The sequence below is a fragment of the Coregonus lavaretus genome, assembly GCF_964263955.1.
Source record: "Coregonus lavaretus genome assembly, chromosome: 5".
Taxonomy (NCBI): Eukaryota; Metazoa; Chordata; class Actinopteri; order Salmoniformes; family Salmonidae; genus Coregonus; species Coregonus lavaretus.
The window spans coordinates 2,591,100-2,614,939 of NC_139992.1; the positions used below are offsets into that span (position 1 = coordinate 2,591,100).

Consider the following 23,840-nt stretch of genomic DNA (forward strand, 5'->3'; position numbering starts at 1 on the left):
GCAGTGGTGGTCAAGAGTCCCTATGGCGCAAGGGACCTTACCATTGAAGAGACAGCGAAGTCAAAGTATTTCTATATCAAGGAGGGAGGGTCTTACCGTCTCTGTGAAGACCATCCTTACTGGCACCAGGTCCAAGGTCCACATCACTGGAGGGGACACCTGCTTCTTCGTTGTCGTGGACCACCAAAGCCTCCATCACCATCTCCATCCAGCGTGACGACCTCTGACCTCTGGCAGACTCATATTGACCTACACATCCGGCTTCTTCACCTGCAGGATAATCTGAGACCAGCCACCCGGACAGCTGATGAAACTAAGGACATGTTTGGAATGTTGTTATATAAATTCAACAAAAGAGAATAATTAGTTAATTTGACAATTTTTTTTTTTTATCTGATGAAATCGCCATGTGGACGCATTAGACTTCAGAATTGCATTGGTGGCATACTGTATGCATTATACAGGCTTGCCTATGAATCTTGGGTCCTTGAAATGGGATATCAGCCTACTGAGTGACACCAACAGAACACAACTATAAAGAGTTTACACATATATTAGTGTCATAACTCTTAATGCAGGACATTGACTGTGGGAAATCAAAGTGTCAATGTCCTGCAATAAGAGTTATGACACTAATATTTGTGTAAACTCTTTATAGTTGTGTTCTGTGGGTGTCACTGAGTAGGCTGATAGCCCATTTCAAGGACCCAAGATCCATAGGTAAGGCTGTACATTGCAATATGAATGTCTAATACGCACAATAGACTGACTGGTGAGGTGCTCCCGAGTGGCGCAGTGGTCTGAGGCTCTGCATCGCAGTGCTAGCTGTGCCACTAGAGATCCTGGTTCGAATCCAGGCTCTGTCGCAGCCGGCCGCAACCGGGAGACCCCATGGGGCGGCGCACAATTGGTCCAAGGTAGGGGAGGGTTTGGCCGGCAGGGATGTGGGTTCTTTTCCCACGGGGGGCCAGTATGAAAAAAAACAAAAACGTATGCATTCACTAACTGTAAGTCGCTCTGGATAAGAGCGTCTGCTAAATGACTAAAATGTAAAATGTGATTTCCCACAGTCAAAGTCCTGCAATAAGAGCTACAAAACAAAAAATGTATGCTCTTCAAAGTTGTTTGCTGATACCCCATATCACAACGTGGTCTTAGAGCATTTTGTATGTAATCCGAGACACCTTTCGTATGGTATGTATTCATTTGCGAAAACGTACAGTATGTTACAAATTCCAATTTGTTATGGCTAACGTTAGCTAGGTGGCTAGGTGGCTAACGCTAACATTAGCTAGCTCTAGGGGTCAGGGGTTAAGGTTTGGGTTAAGGTTAGGAGTTAGGTTAAAGGGTTAGGGGAAGGGTTAGCTAAAAGCGTTAAGGTTAGGGGAAGGGTAACATGGTAAGTAGTTGCAAAGTAGTGCTAAAGTTGTCCATGATGAGATTCAAACACACAACCTTTGGGTTGCTAGACGTTGGCGTTATACGCCCACCCATCCACCTCGACCAACCACCCTTCTCTTGTTTTTGCCTTAAGCAACCTTCTATGTTGTGTAACCATATCAAACGTAACATATCATACTACATTTGAGTGTGCCGGATTTCCATGTACTATGTTACGTATAGTCTATGAGACCAGTCTGCCACATATTATGGCAACATTTTGTGACAGCTTTGTTTGTTTTGGTGTTCGTCAAGTTTTTTTTCCCCTGCTGTTCGCGCACATTTTTGAACAAGACTGGTTACTCGCATCAATGCCTCTGTCTCGTCATTTAACATTCAAACATGGTGTCAGAGTCGGATAACTAACCATGCTTTCCGCAAATTAGAGTCAACTGTTCTGGTTTACAAAAAAAAAAAAAAAAGCTTAGTTGAGTAAAACTTCGCCGGAATTGTCCTTAGCTAGATTGAGTTTGCTAGTTAGCTTCAGTGTTGTTAGCACCGTTTAGACATGGCAGCGAACATTCCCCCATGCTACTGGCCCTACAAAACTACAACCTCAAGGTGGTGTATAAGCCAGGGCCAGAGATGTATGTGAGTGACACGCTCAGCAGGGCTACTGCATCAGGCACTCACACACGCTCCATGCATGAAGAAATCAAATCAAATCAAATCATATTTTATTGGCCACATGCGCCGAATACAACAGGTGCAGACATTACAGCTTACAAACAGAGCAAGTGGATGTTGAACACATCAACCAGGCTGACTACCTCAATGTTACGGACCAGCGCCTTATACAAATCAGACAGCACACAGACAGGGACGAGCAAACTCCAGGCATTGAGGTCTGTGATTCTGATGGGCTGGCCCGACTGCAAGGAAGAAACTGCTTTAGCCACCAGAGAATATTGGCCAGTCAAAGAAGAGCTCAGTGTTCAAAACGGAGTAATATTCAAGGGTCAGAGAGTCGTTATTCCCCGGTCTCTGCGCCCTGAGATGTTGGCGCGCTTCCACTCAAGTCACATAGGAGGTGAGGCCTGTTACAGACAAGCACGTGACACACTGTATTGGCCAGGAATGCAGAGTGAAATCAAAAGACTGTGTCAGTAAATGCACAATCTGCAATGAACATGCCATTGAGCAACAGAGAGAGACGATGATGTCCCACGAGCTACCAATGCGTCCCTGGCAGATAGTAGGTCTGAGTCGGCAGTCAAAATCGCAAAGAACCTCTGCAAAAAAGCTCTGCGAGAGGGACAAAGATGCCTGGAAAGCAATCCTGCAGTGGCGCAATTCCCCGACAGAAGGCACGGATAGCAGCCCAGGCCCAGCATTTAAAAGCAGCTCTGCCAGCAGCAAGCACTCTCCTGGAGCCCAGTGTGGTGACAGACGTGCTGGTGAAGCTACGTCACAGAAGACAGGTCTCCATCTACGACAAATCAGAAAAAGACTTACCTGAGCTCAGGGTGGGTGGAACGGTGCGAATGAAGCCACTACCAGGGGACCGGACGGGCCCTCTGGCGACTCGTATCCTGTGTGCAGAAAGTGGCACCACGCTCCTACTTGGTCGAAGTGAATGGATCACTGTACCGTCGTAACAGGGTTGACCTTCGGATTGCTGATCCAGCATCTACTCAGAACTCGGATGGTCATAGGGGTCGCATGACAAAAGACGGAACCCCAGCAAGTCACATAGGGGCCTGAGACACTGGGCGAAGAGCCAGGGGATCACAGGTCGGCCACACCCTCGCCCATCAATGCTCCCCTTAGACAGGTGACACGCCTGTGCGGGAGCCCGCAGTCCACGCAGACAAGCCCCCTGTCTTTTCACGCTGCGGGCGTCTGTCCCAGCCACCAAAAATACTTAATCTGTAGGTTTCCCATTAGGGATTGTTGACAGACAGAGATAAAAGTGAAGAGAGTATAAAAATGTGTTAAGTGGTTAACTGGAAAAAAATAAAAAAAATAAAAAAATAATTGCTAAACTGTTAATGTTGGAATTTACTACTAGGTTTGTTTTGTTAGTGAATTGACAGCTCCTGTCCTATTTTATAAAAGGGAAGATGTTATGGGTGGAAGATGGCACAATGATGCCATCTGTTGGTAAATGTTAATTACTGCAACTCCAGTGTTTTGCCGGTGTACTTGAGATACCCGGATGTATTGCAATAAACTGAACAAGACTGGTTACTCGCATCAATGCCTGTCTCGTCATTTAACATTCAAACCATTTTTTCTTGAGTCAAGATTAAGTTCAGTTAGCTGAAGTCTGCGCCCTTTCATCGATGATTGGTCAACAGTACTGCTCCTAGTAGGAGTGGGAACTATGGACGGCACTCTTCAATTACGTTTTTGTTGTCATTCAACGAGAGACTCGTTTTCATGCCAATTTTTTTCACTTGAGAAATACTGCACTGAACATCCTAGATGTAAAATTGCTCGACTAAGACTTCTGTTGATAATACAAGTTTACTGGAGAACTGAGACCAAGTAGAGACTTTTGGACAAGGTGGATATGGTATAATAAAGGCAGTTTATTCAGAGGTAAAGATATCTAGAATCGCGTGCACGGACCCGTTCGTCAAACTCTTAGGGAGCTATCTGAAGAGAGCCCCGAAAACATTGTGTGCAGACATTTTATACAATAAATGATGTAGGTTGAATCTAGTAGTTCTGATCTTCTGATTGGTCCTGATGAGTTGGGCGAGGTCCCCTCCAGGCTAGTGTCACTGTTGCATTGGCTCTGAGTCGGGTTCTCTGTCTTCAAATGTTCAGCCTAAAGAGAGGGGATTTTTGTGTGTGTGTGTGTGTGTGTGTGTGTTTAACAGTGATGATGTGTGTGTGTGTGTGTGTGTGTGTGTATGTGTGTGTGTGTGTGTGTGTTATCAGTGATGATGTGTGTGTGTGTGTGTGTGTGTGTGTGTGTGTGTGTGTGTGTCCTCAGAGCAAGAACTCGTGAGTTGGAAGAACTGAGAGACCTATGGCGTGGGTGTTGTCCTTGGCCACCTGCTGACAAGGCTGACAAGATAGGACCCTTTTGTCCATTGTTATTGGATAGGAACAGCATTGATTGAAAACAAACGCCCAACACAAAATGGGTCATGCACAAGATTTTAGTCAGACCAAGCTATAACATTATATATTTACTACGACAAATCCCCCTCTTCACGTCTCCCCAGAGACGTGACCAAGTAACAGTAAAGAAGGAAAACTTAAGACGTGACACAAGCTAACAGTGTAATTGGCAAAATAGGGAAAACTTTATCAGAAGATAAAGTTTTGATTCCCCCTCTTCACGTCTCACAAGAGACGTGACAAAAAGCTTAAATGCTATTCATCATCCAGATATCCTTGGTCAGCATCGTCAATAGCAAGCAAAGGAAACATCTGACCGTTATCTGCAGGATTTGGATCAATAGCGGTGGTTATAATCCTGGTTGTCAGCGTCCGTATGCATGGAATGCAACAGCATCCACAAAGCACTAGAATTGCAGCAAAAACAGAGATGGATACAAGTATAGAAGAAACAAGCGTTTTATATTTACCAAACGCATCCATCCAAGAGTCCCACATTGATGTTCAAGGACAGTTTCACAGACAACAAAGAGAGAGTGTTGTTATCAGCCTGTTATGTGAAACAATCCATATCAGTACAGTGCTCCTCATTAATGCATTCCTTCCAAGCTATTCATCACATACAGATCCAATTAAAAATAAAAGCCAACAATTTTATGGTGTCACTCTAAACAGAGTATAATCACCCTTAAGAATAACAGGATATGGAAATTAAATCACAACATTTAATGTTAATAAAAAATAAAAATAATAATTTTAACCCTCTATTCCTCCCCTACACCTAACATGTACTGAGTTGGCTACCAGCCACCCAGGAATCCTTTACCTTCACATCAGGAAGAATAAACAATCACAGTGGTTAGTAAAAACATAAGGTAATAAATGAGCAAGAACTGAAAATAAATGCGTGTATGTATTTTACTAGGCAAAACATGGATCATCCAGCTTGGTCTCAGAGTCAGTAGCAGAGTCACCTGCATCATCCTGGGCCGGTAACAACAGCATCATACCTGACGCCTGCACCACTCCTACCACTGACCTCCTGAGACAGGGGACGATGCAAGCAGCACAACACATTAACAGCAAAAACACAATTACTAGGGTCAGAAATCCAGTAACCACCATAGAAGAGTACTCACCAAACCAGTCACTCAGCCAGGAAATAAGGCAACATCCACAAAGAACAAGTATACCCATAGAGGCCATAACTTCACCCAGAATAGTCACAACAATAGTTTTCCATTTACCAAATATGTTATCAAACCAACCGTTTATGGAGCTATCAATACCAGAGTTCTCAACCAGTTCGTTCGCCAGCGTGGTGATGGTCACTCAAGCGCTTTGGTCACGGGCCCGTCCGGTGCTATATTGTTGGAGATGAAAGTACAGCACATATATCCAAACAGAACACAAACCCCGTCCCGCTCAGCCAAAAGCATATCTAAAGCTATTCTATTCTGCCATGTCATTAAGCTAGTTGCCGCTGTCTGCTCAGCTAATCCCTTTATTGCATCACGAGTGTGGTTTATAAATATTTTGCTGGTTATATTAAGTATAATTTATCCAATCTACATTTTTATTAATTGTTGACCACCAGAAAATACTTGATTCAAACCCAGCTGCGATCTGATTGTGGATCCCATCAATATATATCCTTTCATCAAAGGATCCCGGGAGGAGGTCCTACTTTCTATGTGACAACTCACCAGTCTCTGACACGTTTGATTGTTTGCGTATGTAGGTGAGTTCACAATCAGTTATCACCACACATCCATCAGATGTCAGCACGGGTCTGGTTTTTGGCTCCTAAAATCCTCTGGCTGCAACAAAGAGGAGAGATTAGTCATGGTCTCTTTAGGTGTAACATTCTCTGTGTGGGAGCAGGAGCTAAAAGGCCCTACCCTGTATCCTATCCTTACTAGTCCTAGAAAAACAATTTAGAATCCCCTGTGACTTCAAACGGAGGCAACCCAGGTCGGGATGACTTTGTTATCGGGGGAAACAGATAGTGCAAGTTACCATAAGACTCTTTCACCACATTCCCAGGTGGCTTGCATGGAGGAAAAACCTGACAGAGAGTTAAAGCCTGTCAAGGGGAACGGAGTAGTTGTTAACCCTGGTTTGGCTGTCCCACAGGCAAAACAGTCCTCTTTAGACATAGTTTTTGCCGTATACTGAATCCATTCCAACCACAGGTTAAGATTTCTATACCCCGTTTCCACCTGTACTACTTCCTCCAGGTCTATAGTTTTGCACTATCTTTACCACAGCCCCGGTCTCACTACCTCCCTCAGAGAGGTTTACTCTAGAATTTCCCCTTTCCCTACGTCTAGCTGTCTCCTATGCCTTTTCAACTTGTGTTAGGTTAACTACCACTTCTGGCTGAAACAGGAGGGTCCGTGTGTGTTAGGAATATGGCCCCCACAATCAGACAGCTACCTACCGTCGGGAGACCTGTGAATCCCCACCCTTGCCCTGAGAACATGTCAGATGCCAGAGGCCAACCCATTGCTTTACCTTCTATCGAACTCACACAGGGATGATCAGACAGGGTAAGGGAATCTTCGTTAAGGAGCCAACCCCCGAGCCCTAGTGGTAATCGGATCTTTCTCCTAACTCTGTGTTTGTTCGTCAGGTGTAGCTGGTTTTGCCTTTTTACAGTGTGTGACATGCACCCAGATGGATCTCTCAGCTATTCTGCTGGCAAAGGCAGTACTTGGTAGGGCCCATCCCGCCAGGCCTGATTCAGTCTCCTGGTTAGATAGAGTGGGTCACCTTCTCCTTTAGTTCACCTGTGGGGCACAAAACCTCTGACATACAGGTGTGGTTAATAAACTATCATACATGTTTGTTTTTTTATTTTTATTTTATTTTTTTAAAGTATTTTGTCCTCTCCTTCGTATATATTTAATATTTAATCCATCCATCCCCCTTTTTGACACATGATTTGGCCATGTGTCAATATTACCACCTGTGTCAATATTACCACCTACCTAAACAATCACTTTGGTAATATTGGTAATTCATTATCCAATTGCCATTCCTCCACTCTCTCTTCTGTTATTTTATGGTTCAAATCAAATATACTATTACCAAACTATAATCTTCTTCACAATTTGCACAGTATTACAAATTACCCTCAACTTAGTAAAATAAACTATCTTAAAGTCCTCCTCTCATGCCTTTAGAATGTACTAGTGTGGATGATTAATTAACACCAGAATGTTAAAACAGAGTTCAGAGGCAATTGAAATCATTCAACGAACTGTTTAATCCCATACTATACTAAACATTACCATTATTCTAAATATTTCATAAATGTTAGTTATCCCAAGTGTTCATTAAATCCTCATGACATTCATTCTCATAAGAAATCATATATACCCCAAACTCAGCCAAAACCTAAAAAACTCCATAAAATTCACTGTGTGCTTCTCTAAGACCTATCACCCTTGACCTGCTGAAAACCCTCCAGAATTGAAACAACAAGGCTTTATAAACATCATACTAGGTGTGTTGTTTTCTATTTGAAAACCCCAATTAAAAAACAACAACCAAACAGCCAGGTCATGAGGACTCCTGATTTCTCTCTTCCCCTTCTGCCTACAGTTTCGTAACTGGTGCCCTTTCCTTGCACAGTAACTACACGGTTCCTCACATTCTCTAGCAAAATGTCCCGTTTTGTCACAATTGTAACACTTCCACTCACTCCTGTCTCCACTATTACTATTTCCTTCTTGTCTGTCTTTGCTACCGTAACCTCTCTTCTCTCCTAGGTATTGACTAATAGTCTCACTGTCTCTAATTCAACACAAAACCCCATCATCCAATTAATTTTCATACCCATTACTGTCAATGCCAAATTAGGTTTCTCTGTTCCTGTTGAAGTGCTAAGTCAATAGTAGCCAATTCAAACACCTCACAATTTGGATCAAAAGGGTTCCTTAGTCTTCCCCCCACTAGAGTCTACTATTTCTCCCTCAAGGACTAGTCACGCCTTATCTTCCTCTTTCTCACGCTCAAAGCTGGGGGATGGACTTCTCTCTCCTCTCTCCTGTCTGATGGATTGCATGTCTCTCTGAGGCTATTACACAATTCAGTTATTTTCCCAACATACTCTCCGTAATCGGCCCATGGCAAAAGTGTCCTATGGGCATCCCCTGAAACCCACTGCCCTCTAACGGCAGCCCAAACCTTACTATTCCTGTCATGGGGTGGGTCATTCTCAAATCAAATCAAATCAAATTTTATTGGTCACATGACCGAATACAACAGGTGCAGACATTACAGTGAAATGCTTACATTCTTACAAGAATGCTTACATTCTTTCTACCGCTCTGGCCACGTCCTCTGTGTTCATGGCCTGTCTGCTAAATGGCATATTATTATTATTACTGTATACATCTAAGGTTGCTGGGGCCCCTTTCATTCCCCGCCAATAGATTAGGTAAGGCTATCAGTGGGTACTGGCCCCCTCCTACTCTCTCTCTCTCTCACTGGTTATTTCTCCTTTACACACCTTATGTATCTGTTTAAGCATGGATTCGAGTTTATCTGCGTCCAGACGTCCCTCAAAACCATACCTCTCCCTCCACCTGGTTATATAATGGAGATTTCTTCTATCTCTGGATTCCATTTTAATTACATCAAGCATTTCTCGTCCCCAGTAAATTCTGGGACCTCTTGTGAGGATTTGCTCCCCGGTTGGTACTGTTAAAAATCCCTTAGCCACCTCTTCTATATTATAAGTCAATTTAACAAGTAATTAAAAATAGCTTCACACAACAACACCTCATAAGGAGTGCCCAGCAGGAGTCCAATTCCTATCAGAAAACATACATACAAACATTCAGACACTCCCAATCTCTCCCAGGGGGAAAAAGTTATTCACCCTGGGTGAGATTGTTGTTCCCATAAGGGTTTCTTCATTGTGTTGTCAGGATTGGTTCTCGCTGCTCAAATCAGCTCTTACTTCAGACAATAGTCTGGAAGGAGTGGGGGCTGGAGTGCAATGTGTTAGATGGTGCCAGGGTGCTCCTGATTTACCTCTGACCTGGACTGAGTGTGAAGTAACCTCCTTCACTTCGTACGGTCCAGTCCACCTGGGTTCCAGCCACTTTCTTTTGTGGACTTTCACCCTCACCCAGTCTCCCACTTTTACCTTCAGTGGTGGCGTGTTTCCTGACAGCTCCCCCTCTTGGGCCTTCCGCACCTGAGAAGAGAGTGCTGCAGAAAATTCCGTCAATTTCTTCACATAATCAGTCATTTCTATCTGTTTTACATCAAGGGCGGGCATATAACCTCCCTCCCTTGGTGGACTCTGGCATTACTCTCCCTGTCATTCGTTGTTCTAAGTATTCATTAAATTTGGGTATGGTTGGGTTTGGCCCTGCCATTTTGCTTTACTATCTTTATACACTTATCCCGTCACTGGCCGAAACCAGCAATGTATTCTTGGCACTGACTCAGACTTATCTCTGATGTCCCACCCTCGTACACAAAGAATTTTCAATAATTTATTATTAGGAATTATTTTGCAAAAGGTATTATTGTTTTTCAGTTATTCAAGTTATTATATATTTTCCCAAAAGGTATCAGAATCGCCCTTTTGGAACAATATATTAACAAACTCGAGCGCTCCTAAAATAATTATCAATTTAATTTTGGAATTTAAGGAAATACCAACACCACAAGAGGGAAAAAGTACAAGTCAACTTTCAGCGCAGCGGCTGCAGAACAGGCCAAATAAGACTCAGTGGTCCTCTTAAAAGTTATCAACTAGTTAGTCTCATGAAACGGCCAATCTTACACAACATACAGGTTAACATTTCAACATTTACATTTTGCATTACATATCAGCATCCACGCATGAATTCAGTTTGAGTTCTTCACAGTACATCTAGTTGAGTGCCACGTCAACCATTGCCCGACTATCTGAACTTGTATTTTTATTTTATTTTAATGATTCTCCACAACCAAGACTCCCAGTCGTTTTAACCATTCAACTGGCGTCTAGTCGGGAGAACCTTTTCTGGACTTGGATTCTCACGGAATTAACTCAACCCGACTATCTGAATCTTTTTATCAAGTCACCAGATCCTTCTCTTGTGGATCAAATAAAAGGGTCCATCTCTTGTGAACCAAAACCTCTGTAAATAGGCTCCTCACTAGAGAGCCACAATTCAACAGAAAATAAAAGTCGGTCCTTCTCTTGTGAACCACTGTAACTAGACTTCTTCTCTTAGAGTCACATTTCAACAGTAAAAACCTAAGATTTCAGATATCAACAGTAAAAATAAAAGGGTCCTTCTCTTGTGAACCAAAACCTCTGTAAATAGGCTCCTCACTAGAGAGCCACAATTCAACAGAAAATAAAAGTCGGTCCTTCTCTTGTGAACCACTGTAACTAGACTCCTCTCTAGAGAGTCACATTTCAACAGTAAAAAGCCTAAGATTTCAGATATCTTTACATATGTGCCTTTTGAGTCATAATAGATATGTTATAAATTTAACAGTAATCCATACTCACGCTCAGTACTACTGATCTTAATTTTGGTTTATCCTATAATACAATATGCAGATTTTGTTTTAACAGGTTCTGCTTACCTTTGTATTGACGGCCGTCTAGATCAGTTTCCTGAGGCGAGCTGGATTCCCGGCTGCTCCTGCGAACAGGTCACCCGTCCTTTCTGATCCGTCTCTTACTTGTCTCCTTTCTCTATCAACTTTCTATGGACCGAATTTCAGAGTTAGAAAACCATCCTCTGCTACCAATTTTGTTGATAATACAAGTTTACTGGAGAACTGAGACCAAGTAGAGACTTTTGGACAAGGTGGATATGGTATAATAAAGGCAGTTTATTCAGAGGTAAAGATATCTGGAATCGCGTGCACGGACCCGTTCGTCAAACTCTTAGGGAGCTATCTGAAGAGAGCCCCGAAAACATTGTGTGCAGACATTTTATACAATAAATGATGTAGGTTGAATCTAGTAGTTCTGATCTTCTGATTGGTCCTGATGAGTTGGGCGAGGTCCCCTCCAGGCTAGTGTCACTGTTGCATTGGCTCTGAGTCGGGTTCTCTGTCTTCAAATGTTCAGCCTAAAGAGAGGGGATTTTTGTGTGTGTGTGTGTGTGTGTGTGTGTGTTTAACAGTGATGATGTGTGTGTGTGTGTGTGTGTGTGTATGTGTGTGTGTGTGTGTGTGTGTGTTATCAGTGATGATGTGTGTGTGTGTGTGTGTGTGTGTGTGTGTGTGTGTGTGTCCTCAGAGCAAGAACTCGTGAGTTGGAAGAACTGAGAGACCTATGGCGTGGGTGTTGTCCTTGGCCACCTGCTGACAAGGCTGACAAGATAGGACCCTTTTGTCCATTGTTATTGGATAGGAACAGCATTGATTGAAAACAAACGCCCAACACAAAATGGGTCATGCACAAGATTTTAGTCAGACCAAGCTATAACATTATATATTTACTACGACACTTCCTCAGCAATATTAGCAGCTTTTTTTTTTCTCGTTAATATTTCGTTTTTCAAGCGAATGTCTTTGAAGGGAGTATGCGAGGCACAGACATTCGCTTGGAACAAACTGAAACTAGTATGCGGGCGCCTTTATGCGATACCCACTTCGCTCTGAAGCCGCCAAGTGGCTATCGGAGGATCTAATTAGCCCCTACCATACATCCCTCCACATCTATGAAGGCTGAGATTAGTTAATAAATCCAAGACTGATAGCAATTATCAAAATGTCAGAATACGGGTGCAGTAGGATAATAGACTAGGGGCTAATTAGCATGTAGCCAGCTGTATGCGTTCATAAAGTAGCCTATATGCATTGCTGGTCATTTAAAGCCTTGGCCACAGTAAAACACACTGATTGCAACATCTTATCAAGTCATGGTGTAGGGTGTGAATAAAGATGACTAAAGCGATTTATTTTGAGGATAACTTTATTGAGCTTGGACATTATTGAGTGAGGGCCTCATTTATAAAAACAAGCATGTTCATGTACAGCTTCTGCTTCAGCCTTCAATAAAACATCGATTTCGAACAACTCAGTAAAAAAGGAAAACATTGGCAAGGCAACAGTATTCTTCAAATCAAAGACAAGGGGTAACTTTTCAGTGTTACAGCAATTTTTCGACATGGAATTTCATGGTATGGATATTAAATTCAGTGTCAACGAAATATAAATTAAATATTGTTTAATAATTAACATACAATAACCAAAATACTTGACAACGGCTCCTTTGGACTCATTTGGCAATTAACCTTGTAACATACATTTTGTTCCAGAACCTAACCAGCAGATTCACTGTTTAATACTCCTCTCCTTCTTCCCCCTCCTCCTCAAACGAGTCAATACCCACCTCTTCATAATCCTTCTCCAGAGCTGCCATGTCTTCTCTGGCCTCAGAGAACTCTCCCTCCTCCATGCCCTCACCAACGTACCAGTGCACAAATGCTCGCTTGGCGTACATCAGGTCAAACTTGTGGTCCAGACGGGCCCAGGCCTCAGCGATGGCTGTGGTGTTGCTCAGCATGCACACAGCCCTCTGGACTTTGGCCAGGTCTCCTCCAGGAACCACCGTAGGGGGCTGGTAGTTGATCCCCACCTTAAAGCCAGTAGGACACCAGTCCACAAACTGGATACTCCTCTTGGTCTTGATAGCAGCGATCGCTACATTGACATCTTTGGGAACAACGTCACCACGGTACAGGAGGCAGCAGGCCATGTATTTGCCGTGACGAGGGTCACATTTCACCATCTGATTGGCTGGTTCGAAGCAGGCGTTGGTGATCTCAGCCACTGACAGCTGCTCGTGATAGGCCTTCTCAGCGGAGATGACTGGGGCATAGGTGGCCAGAGGGAAGTGGATACGGGGGTAGGGCACCAAGTTGGTCTGGAACTCTGTCAGATCAACATTCAGGGCTCCGTCGAAGCGCAGGGAGGCAGTGATGGAGGAAACGATCTGACTGATGAGCCGGTTGAGGTTGGTGTAGGAGGGACGCTCAATGTCGAGGTTCCTACGGCAGATGTCATAGATGGCCTCGTTGTCCACCATGAAGGCACAGTCAGAGTGCTCCAGGGTGGTGTGGGTGGTCAGGATGGAGTTGTAGGGCTCCACCACTGCTGTGGACACCTGGGGAGCTGGATAGATGGCAAACTCCAGCTTGGACTTCTTGCCGAAGTCAACAGACAGACGTTCCATCAGCAGGGAGGTGAAACCAGAGCCGGTGCCTCCTCCAAAGCTGTGGAAAACCAGGAACCCTTGGAGACCAGTGCATTGGTCAGCCTGAGGGAGACAATGAGACAGCCTATCAGAGCAGCACATCAACACAGCATTATCAGACACTATGAATTTAGGGGACAATTACACTGAACAGAAATATAAACGAAAGTTGTAAAGTGTTGGTCTCATGTTTCATGAGCTGAAATAAAACATCCCAGACATTTTCCATACGCACAAAAAGCTTATATCCCTCAAATGTTTTTCACAAATTTGTTTTCATCCCTGTTAGTGAGCATTTCTCTTTTGCCAAGATAATCCCTCCACCTGACAGGTGTGGCATATCAAGAAGCTGATTAAACAGCATGATCATTACACAGGTTTACCTTGTGCTGGGGACAATAAAAGGCCCCGCTAAAATGGGCTCCCGAGTGGCGCAGCAGTCTAAGGCACTACATCTCAGTGCTTGAGGCGTCACTACAGACCCCCTGGTTTGATTCCAGGCTGTATCACAACCGTCCGTGATTGGGAGTCAAATAGGGCGGCGCACAATTGGCCCAGCGTCGTCCGGGTTTGGCCGGTGTAGGCCGTCATTGTAAATAAGAATTTGTTCTTAACTGACTTGCCTAGTTAAATAAAGGTAAAATAAAATAAATAAAATCTCTGCAGGAATGTCCACCAGAACTGTTGCCAGAGAACTGAATGTTCATTTCTCTACCATAAGCCGCCTCCAACGTCGTTTTAGAAAATTTGGCAGTTCGTCCAATCGGCCTCACAACCGCGTCGTGTGGGTGAACGGTTTGCTGATGTCAATGTTGTGAACAGAGTGCCCCATGGTGGCGGTGGGGTTATGGTATGGGCAAGCATAAGCTACGGACAACGAACACAATTGCATTTTATCGATGGCAATTTGAATGCACAGAGATACCGTGACGATATCCTGAGGTCCATTGTCGTGCCATTCATACGCCACCATCACCTCATGTTTCAGCATGATAATGCACGATAACCATGTCGCAAGGATCTGTACACAATTCCTGAAAGCTGAAAATGTCCCAGTTCTTCCATGGCCTGCATACTCACCGGACATGTCACCCATTGAGCATGTTTGGGATGCTCTGGATCGACGTGTACGACAGCGTGTTCCAGTTCCCGCCAATATCCAGCAACTTCGCACAGCCATTGCAGAAGAGTGGGACAACATTCCACAGGCCACAATCAACAGCCTGATCAATTCTATGCGAAGGAGATGTGTGACACTGCATGAGGCATATGGTGGTCACACTAGATACTGACCGGTTTTCTGAACCATTCCCCTACTTTTTTTTTTAAAGGTATCTGTATTTCCAGTCATGTGAAATCCATAGATTAGGGCCTAACTGATTTCCTTATATGAACTGTAACTCAGTAAAACCTTTGAAATTGTTGCATGTTGCGTTAATAATTTTGTTCAGTATAACATCAACAGTGGTGTACCACAAGGCTGTCTACTCTCCCCCCTTTTCATTTATGTTGATGGTTCAACGGTTATCAATTGATATCGGGAATAACCCAGGGTTACGAGGGTTATGGGACGAAAAAGCTTCTTGTTTATCAAATCAAGTCTCCAATTGTCATAATTGTCAACAATTCATTCCTCAAGCATTCTCACCAGTTTACGGATCCTGTCCAGGACGGAGTCAATGATCTCCTTGCCGATGGTGTAGTGACCGCGGGCGTAGTTGTTGGCAGCATCCTCCTTGCCTGAGATGAGCTGCTCAGGGTGGAACAGCTGGCGATAGGTACCGGTCCTCACCTCATCTGGAGGAAGAGAAAACAGTATTTTTCTATATGGGGCTGGAGAGAAGACTAGATACCAGTGGATGATGTTCTGTACACATTTATAAATGGAATGTACTGGCACATCTGAGATTTGCTTTAGCAGGTGTGTCGTAAATGTTGAAGTGTTTTTCAAAGGATAAAAGCTTCTGTGAAAAGACTTACCGATAACGGTTGGCTCCAGGTCGACGAAGATGGCGCGGGGCACGTACTTCCCGGTGCCCGTGGCGCTGAAGAAGGTCGTGAAGGAGTCGTCAAGGTTACCTGTGGGTTTATCGCTGGGCATCTGTCCGTCCGGCTGGATCCCATGCTCCAGGCAGTACAGCTCCCAACAGGTGTTGCCCATCTGGACTCCGGCTTGGCCCACATGCACAGAGATACACTCACGCTGTTGAGAGAGACGGGGTGAGAAGGAGAAGAGACAATCTGAATGAACTAGACAGCGATGACACCTGACCATATGGAGGATATTGCGCAGTGTGCCCCCTAGGTCCAAGAATTCAGCTGTGTCGTATGTGTGACACCATGTGTGTAAATGATTATGATACACTAAGTGAACAAAACATTAAGAACACCTGCTCTTTCCATGACATAGAATGACCAGGTGAATCCAGGTGAAAGCTATGATCCCTTATTGATGTCACTTGTTAAATCCACTTCAATCACTGCAGATGAAGGGGAGGAGACAGGTTAAAGAAGGATTTTTAAACCTTGAGACAATTGAAAAATGTAAGTGCCTTTGAACAGGGTATGGTAGTAGGTGCCAGGCGCACTGGTTTGTGTCAAGAACTGCAAAGCTGCTGCTGGGTTTTTCACACTCAACAGTTTCCTGTGTGTATCAAGACTCAATATTAGGGAGGTGTTCCTAATTATTGGTATAATAATAATATGCCATTCAGCAGACGCTTTTATCCAAAGCGACTTACAGTCATGTGTGCATACATTTTTACGTATGGGTGGTCCCGGGGATCGAACCCACTACCCTGGCGTTACAAGCGCCATGCTCTACCAATTGAGCTACAGAGGACCACATATATATACGTATACTCAGTGTATATGCCCATATGATGATTAGTGTATATACGTATACTCAGTGTATATGCCCATATGATGATTAGTGTATATACGTATACTCAGTGTATATGCCCATATGATGATTACTGTTGTGTCAACCCTGGGATTTTAATGTGTAATGTAGTCCCCACTAGGTGGAAACAGAGAATCAGAAAGAGAAGGTACAAAAGAGAGAGCGAGAGAGAGAGAGAGCGAGAGAGAGGCGGAGAGAGAGAGAGGTGGAGAGAGAGAGAGAGAGAGAGAGAGAGAGAGAGAGAGAGAGAGAGAGAGAGAGAGAGAGAGAGAGAGAGAGAGAGAGAGAGAGAGAGAGAGGGGAGGGGGACAGACAGTTGCTGCAGCTGTTGTTGAAACTCATGTTTCTGTCACTCTGCAGGAGAACGGGGTAGCTACCCCTTGCTACTCTTCTATGGATACAAAAGGCCTCTTGTAGGGGAGCCATGACTCAACGTACAGTATATTTGCCTTCTAATACCTTGTTTGCATTAGCCTCTCCCTAAGCAGACTTTGGCTCAATCCCAATATCCCCCTTAGCCCCGTTTTGCGCGATCCCGCAAGCCCCATCGAGTCATAGTGGTTTCCCAATTAAACTTTTGAGCGAGGTGTAGTGCCTTTTCAGCCCTCTAGTTTGCCCTCCAAACGAAGCGAATCGAGATGCAGACTTTCTATCGAGCGTTTCCCAAAACTCCCATGAAGCTCTGCGACCCAACCCTGGAGAGTTGCTTCAAGAATAATGGCTGAAAAAAATACTAGGATGGAAGCCAGTGTAAGTAATTATAACTTCATAACGATTCATGCAAGAAATTTACAGATAAGAGGAATATATTAGTTAATGTAGAGACAAATTATTATGCATATTTTTTTTGTCAAAGTTAATTTAAGAAAAACGCTATTTAACAAGCCATCTGTAATCTTGACTAGCTAACATTCGCCAGCTAGCTATACATTTAGCTTGGTTTATGGGCTTTTGACATTTGTATGAATTGTAATTTGTGTTGTTTAATGTTTTAGGGACTCCTGGGCAAACCAGCAAACCAGGCTGTCATCTAGTGAAACCTCTAGTGGATGTAATGAATCTAGCTGAAGCATTTAACGTTACTGCAAATGTTATAAACTATTTCGTAAGCTTGCCTTGCTGTTCATTAAAAGTCTGACTTGTCATTGTTTATTGTAGTGACATTTGAGATTGAAGATATTTGTCTGCAATGCAGCTGAAGTAACATAGCTAACTAACTATTGTATTTCTTATTGTCTAGTGCAGCAGATATACACCTGTGAACTATGGATGTGGAGCTATGTAGCCGATCTGCGTAGGGACCCTAAAACGTTTGGTATAGATGTTAGTTCAGAACAGTGGTTTTCATTGCTTCCACTGGTTAATCATTAATCCCCAAGAAATTGCAGAAAATGACTGAGCGGAGGAAATGCGACTGTTACATGTCAAACTGCTATTACGGAAAGTCCTGCTTCAGTACTACGTTTAGCAGACGCTCTTATCCAGAGCGACTTACAGTTAGCGAGTGCATACATATTTTCATACTGGCCCCCCCATGGGAATGGAACCCACAACCCCTAGCGTTGCAAGCGCCATGCTCTACCAACTGAGCTACACGGGGCCACGTTGAACCGCAGCCATAGGATGGTAGGATGGCTACATTATGGGTACGTCGTTGTTTTCCAGTCGTCATACGTTGCTCATATGGTACTGTCAGTACGTATTTGTTGCATGAGAAATACAAGGCAAGATATTACTGCCGCCAGTACTGGCATTTTATTACTGCCGCCAGTACATGTCCTCTGTAGCTCAGCTGGTAGAGCACGGCTCTTGTAACGCCAAGATAGTGGGTTCGATCCCCGGGACCACCCATACACAAAAATGTATGCACGCATGACTGTAAGTCGCTTTGGATAAAAGCGTCTGCTAAATGGCATATTATTATTATTATTATTATTATTTTGAAAAAACACAAGGCTTGTCGTCAATGAATTGCGTGGTAGGCCACCCTTTGGCCGCTTCTGCTGTTCATGGGTGTTGCAGCTATGTCCCATTCTATTGGGTTATAAATCACTCCCTACCACCACTAGTCGCTCCGTTTTTGAAGGACACTCCCCCACCGATGGACACTGGAAAATGAAGGGGAGGGGCTAAGGGGGGGGGGGGTTCATCACAAGACAGGGTAGTCATACCGTGTGTAAGGTACCCTGGTCAAAAATAGTGCACTATATATTGGGACACACAGTATATTTGGGACACAGTGTGTTACCCTGGTTACCCTGGTTACTATGGTATTCTGAGCCTAGACAAACAAAACAACCAGCAGCAGGGGAGAAGAGGAGAGGAGACAGAAATGGCTGCCTGATGCAGAGATAACTACCATTAGCAGAGGAGAAAAGGAGAGGAGACAGAAATGGCTGCCTGATGCAGAGATAACTACCATTAGCAGAGGAGAAGAGGAGAGGAGACAGAAATGGCTGCCTGATGCAGAGATAACTACCATTAGCAGAGGAGAAGAGGAGAGGAGACAGAAATGGCTGCCTGATGCAGAGATAACTACCATTAGCAGAGGAGAACAGGAGAGGAGACAGAAATGGCTGCCTGATGCAGAGATAACTACCATTAGCAGAGGAGAAGAGGAGAAGAGACAGAAATGGCTGCCTGATGCAGAGATAACTACCATTAGCAGAGGAGAAGAGTAGAGGAGACAGAAATGGCTGCCTGATGCAGAGATAACTACCATTAGCAGAGGAGAAGAGGAGAGGAGACAGAAATGGCTGCCTGATGCAGAGATAACTACCATTAGCAGAGGAGAAGAGTAGAGGAGACAGAAATGGCTGCCTGATGCAGAGATAACTACCATTAGCAGAGGAGAAGAGACAGAAATGGCTGCCTGATGCAGAGATAACTACCATTAGCAGAGGAGAAGAGTAGAGGAGACAGAAATGGATGCCTGATGCAGAGATAACTACCATTAGCAGAGGAGAAGAGGAGAGGAGACAGAAATGGCTGCCTGATGCAGAGATAACTACCATTAGCAGAGGAGAAGAGTAGAGGAGACAGAAATGGCTGCCTGATGCAGAGATAACTACCATTAGCAGAGGAGAAGAGGAGAAGAGACAGAAATGGCTGCCTGATGCAGAGATAACTACCGTTAGCAGAGGAGAAGAGGAGAGGAGACAGAAATGGCTGCCTGATGCAGAGATAACTACCATTAGCAGAGGAGAAGAGGAGAGGAGACAGAAATGGATGCCTGATGCAGAGATAACTACCATTAGCAGAGGAGAAGAGGAGAGGAGACAGAAATGGCTGCCTGATGCAGAGATAACTACCATTAGCAGAGGAGAAGAGTAGAGGAGACAGAAATGGCTGCCTGATGCAGAGATAACTACCATTAGCAGAGGAGAAGAGGAGAGGAGACAGAAATGGCTGCCTGATGCAGAGATAACTACCATTAGCAGAGGAGAAGAGTAGAGGAGACAGAAATGGCTGCCTGATGCAGAGATAACTACCATTAGCAGAGGAGAAGAGACAGAAATGGCTGCCTGATGCAGAGATAACTACCATTAGCAGAGGAGAAGAGTAGAGGAGACAGAAATGGATGCCTGATGCAGAGATAACTACCATTAGCAGAGGAGAAGAGTAGAGGAGACAGAAATGGCTGCCTGATGCAGAGATAACTACCATTAGCAGAGGAGAAGAGACAGAAATGGCTGCCTGATGCAGAGATAACTACCATTAGCAGAGGAGAAGAGTAGAGGAGACAGAAATGGATGCCTGATGCAGAGATAACTACCGTTAGCAGAGGAGAAGAGGAGAGGAGACAGAAATGGCTGCCTGATGCAGAGATAACTACCATTAGCAGAGGAGAAGAGGAGAGGAGACAGAAATGGCTGCCTGATGCAGAGATAACTACCATTAGCAGAGGAGAAGAGTAGAGGAGACAGAAATGGATGCCTGATGCAGAGATAACTACCATTAGCAGAGGAGAAGAGTAGAGGAGACAGAAATGGCTGCCTGATGCAGAGATAACTACCATTAGCAGAGGAGAAGAGACAGAAATGGCTGCCTGATGCAGAGATAACTACCATTAGCAGAGGAGAAGAGACAGAAATGGCTGCCTGATGCAGAGATAACTACCATTAGCAGAGGAGAAGAGTAGAGGAGACAGAAATGGATGCCTGATGCAGAGATCACTACCATTAGCAGAGGAGAAGAGTAGAGGAGACAGAAATGGCTGCCTGATGCAGAGATAACTACCATTAGCAGAGGAGAAGAGACAGAAATGGCTGCCTGATGCAGAGATAACTACCATTAGCAGAGGAGAAGAGTAGAGGAGACAGAAATGGATGCCTGATGCAGAGATAACTACTATTAGCAGAGGAGAAGAGGAGACAGAAATGGCTGCCTGATGCAGAGATAACTACCATTAGCAGAGGAGAAGAGTAGAGGAGACAGAAATGGCTGCCTGATGCAGAGATAACTACCATTAGCAGAGGAGAAGAGGAGAAGAGACAGAAATGGCTGCCTGATGCAGAGATAACTACCATTAGCAGAGGAGAAGAGGAGAGGAGACAGAAATGGCTGCCTGATGCAGAGATAACTACCATTAGCAGAGGAGAAGAGGAGAGGAGACAGAAATGGCTGCCTGATGCAGAGATAACTACCATTAGCAGAGGAGAAGAGGAGAGGAGACAGAAATGGCTGCCTGATGCAGAGATAACTACCATTAGCAGAGGAGAAGAGGAGAGGAGACAGAAATGGCTGCCTGATGCAGAGATAACTACCAGCCAAGAACTGCCTGAAATAATTGTAATCCTCTCCTCTCCTCTCTCTGACTGCATTTCAAAACGGCAAGGTCAGTCTTTTAGCTCAGGTCTGCAGTTCCATCCAGGACAACGATGTCTGCGTCACAAATGGCACCTTATTCCCTATTTAGTGCACTACTTTGACCAGGGCCTATAAGGTGCTGGTAAAAAGTAGTGCACTACATAGGGGATAGGGTGCCATTTGAGACAAAGACATCGTTTTCTCAAGGAAAGATAACTAGGCCTTCAGTCCCTCTGTGGCCTCTGCCTCATCATCATCAGCTGCTGATTAAATATATTGAAACCGTAAAAGGGCGGCAGGTGGCTTAGTGGGTAAGAGCGTTGTGCCAGTAACCGGAAGGTCGCTGGTTCTAATCCCCGAGCCGACTAGGTGAAAAATCTGTCGGCGTGCCCTTGAGCAAGGCACTTAAACCTAATTGCTCCTGTAAGTCGCTCTGGATAAGAGTGTCCGCTAAATGACTAAAAAAATAAATACTAATAAAAAAAACTATCTATGAGAACAGACCAGGACAACACTAAATAATGTCTGACTTAAGTCTGTGTGACAATGAGTCAATTATGTATTGGCTTTGACTCCTGATACACCCAGTTTATGGGCCTGATTCAGACACAGAGGCACTTGACTCCTGATACACCCAGTTTATGGGCCTAATTCAGACACCCTATCATCTACAGATCCCTTTCCCAGACTGATACTGATTAAACCTAGTCCTGGACTAAGAAGCTATTTCGATGGAGATTCACCACTGAGCATGCTTTTCAGTCCGGTAATAGGCTTAATCTGGGTCTGGGAAACTGGCCCTGAAAGTATGACTCCTTGTCTCCACTAGGGATTGGTGATAACTCCTCCTGCCCTAGTCACAGACTATTTTTAAACCTGTCCCATTCTAGCTGTCCCCCCTGGAGACTGAGTGATGGACAGGGGCCTACTGGGGGGGAAGATGATCGCCAAGTTTGGGCAACGCTTGCCAGGTCAGGGGCCCAGCTGGCTGCTATTTCTGGGGAACCCTCAGTATCATTAACCTGACTCTTACTCACTCCTAACTTGCTGTACTCACCAGGCGGTCACCACCCAAACCCAGCTAGACATTTCATAGATGGAAACTCAGCTCTATCAAACTTTAAAGTGCTAGTTAAAGTGCTAGTCAAAGTGGCTAGCACTTTAAAGTTAAAGTGCACTTTAACTAGTTAAAGTGCTAGTTAAAGTGCTAGTCAAAGTGCTAGTTAAAGTGCTAGTCAAAGTGGCTAGCACTTTAAAGTTAAAGCTGGTTAAAGTGCTATATCATGCACCCCGTGAACCGTCTGTCGGGGTTTTGGGGAGGAATTAACAGCTTCTGTAACTTAACTATTCGGTCTGTAGATTCTCCTGTAGGCTAAGATTTCTCAACACACCTTGAAAACACAACCACAAAGCTGCAATTCCTGTCCTGCAAAGAAGCATGTTGGTTATTGATAGTATCTTATCCAGAGCGACTTACAGTTAGTGAGTGCATACATTATTATATACTGGCCCCCCGTGGGAATCGAACCCACAACCCTGGCGTTGCAAACGCCATGCTCTACCAACTGAGCTACATCCCTGCCGGCCATTCCCTCCCCTACCTTGGACAATTGTGCGCCGCCCCATGGGTCTCCCGGCCGGCTACGACAGAGTCTGGATTCGAACCAGGATCGCTAATGGCACAGCTAGCACTGCCTTAGACCACTGCGCCACTAGACACTACTGTGTAGCTATCCTAATTAATATCTGCAATTACAGTTTGTTCTAATTTGATCTTTTTTAAGGGTTTGAATAAACATCTTCCCAGAACAGAATGATTCAATGCATAATCCTGATGAATGCATTAAAATTGCAATTCACATGTTGGCTCCACCGCTGCAACATGACATTATTCCCTTCAGGTGACAGTAGTGGTTTATTTTCGATGCGTCACTGTCGTTCCACACTGCACCCCCTGAACCGTCTGTCGGGGTTTTGGGGAGGGATGAACACTGCGTATTGGGAGCTGTGCCATTATCCAAAATATCATAATGCAAGAGTTAAATAGTCAGTGATATAGAAACGACGATAGATGAGACACTGTAGCCTACTGCATATTGTGTTTTTGCAAATGAAATGAAAAATAAGAATCCATATGTTGAATAAAAACAGACAGGTAAAACAAGAATGCAGCCTACATATAAATGTTTTTATCTAAGTGTTAATATAACCCCACATTTCAGCATTCCAAATGAAAATACTCACCATTGTGCTTTTGAAGTATCAGTCTCTTGCCTAGACGGAGAAAAGAATTGTCAGACGACCTCGTTTTTTGGGGGGGAGGAATATGTTGGACTTCTCGCAGCGGCCGTCAATGTGGTCTCCGTGAGTTAAGTTGTGCCG

At 44.3% G+C, this 23,840-nt stretch overlaps 1 protein-coding gene across 1 annotated transcript; it reads right to left on the reverse strand.

Moving 5' to 3' along the window:
- Nucleotides 1-12,453: 12,453 nt before the first annotated feature.
- On the reverse strand, nt 12,454-23,840 carry LOC311129728 (tubulin alpha chain-like). The gene is made up of 4 exons (XM_084162139.1): nt 23,703-23,840; nt 15,728-15,950; nt 15,396-15,544; nt 12,454-13,810 (listed from the first exon to the last, which is right to left on the reverse strand). Exons 1-4 carry the CDS (start codon nt 23,703-23,705, stop codon nt 12,833-12,835), a joined length of 1,353 nt encoding a protein of 450 aa, XP_084018265.1. The 5' UTR covers nt 23,706-23,840; the 3' UTR covers nt 12,454-12,832.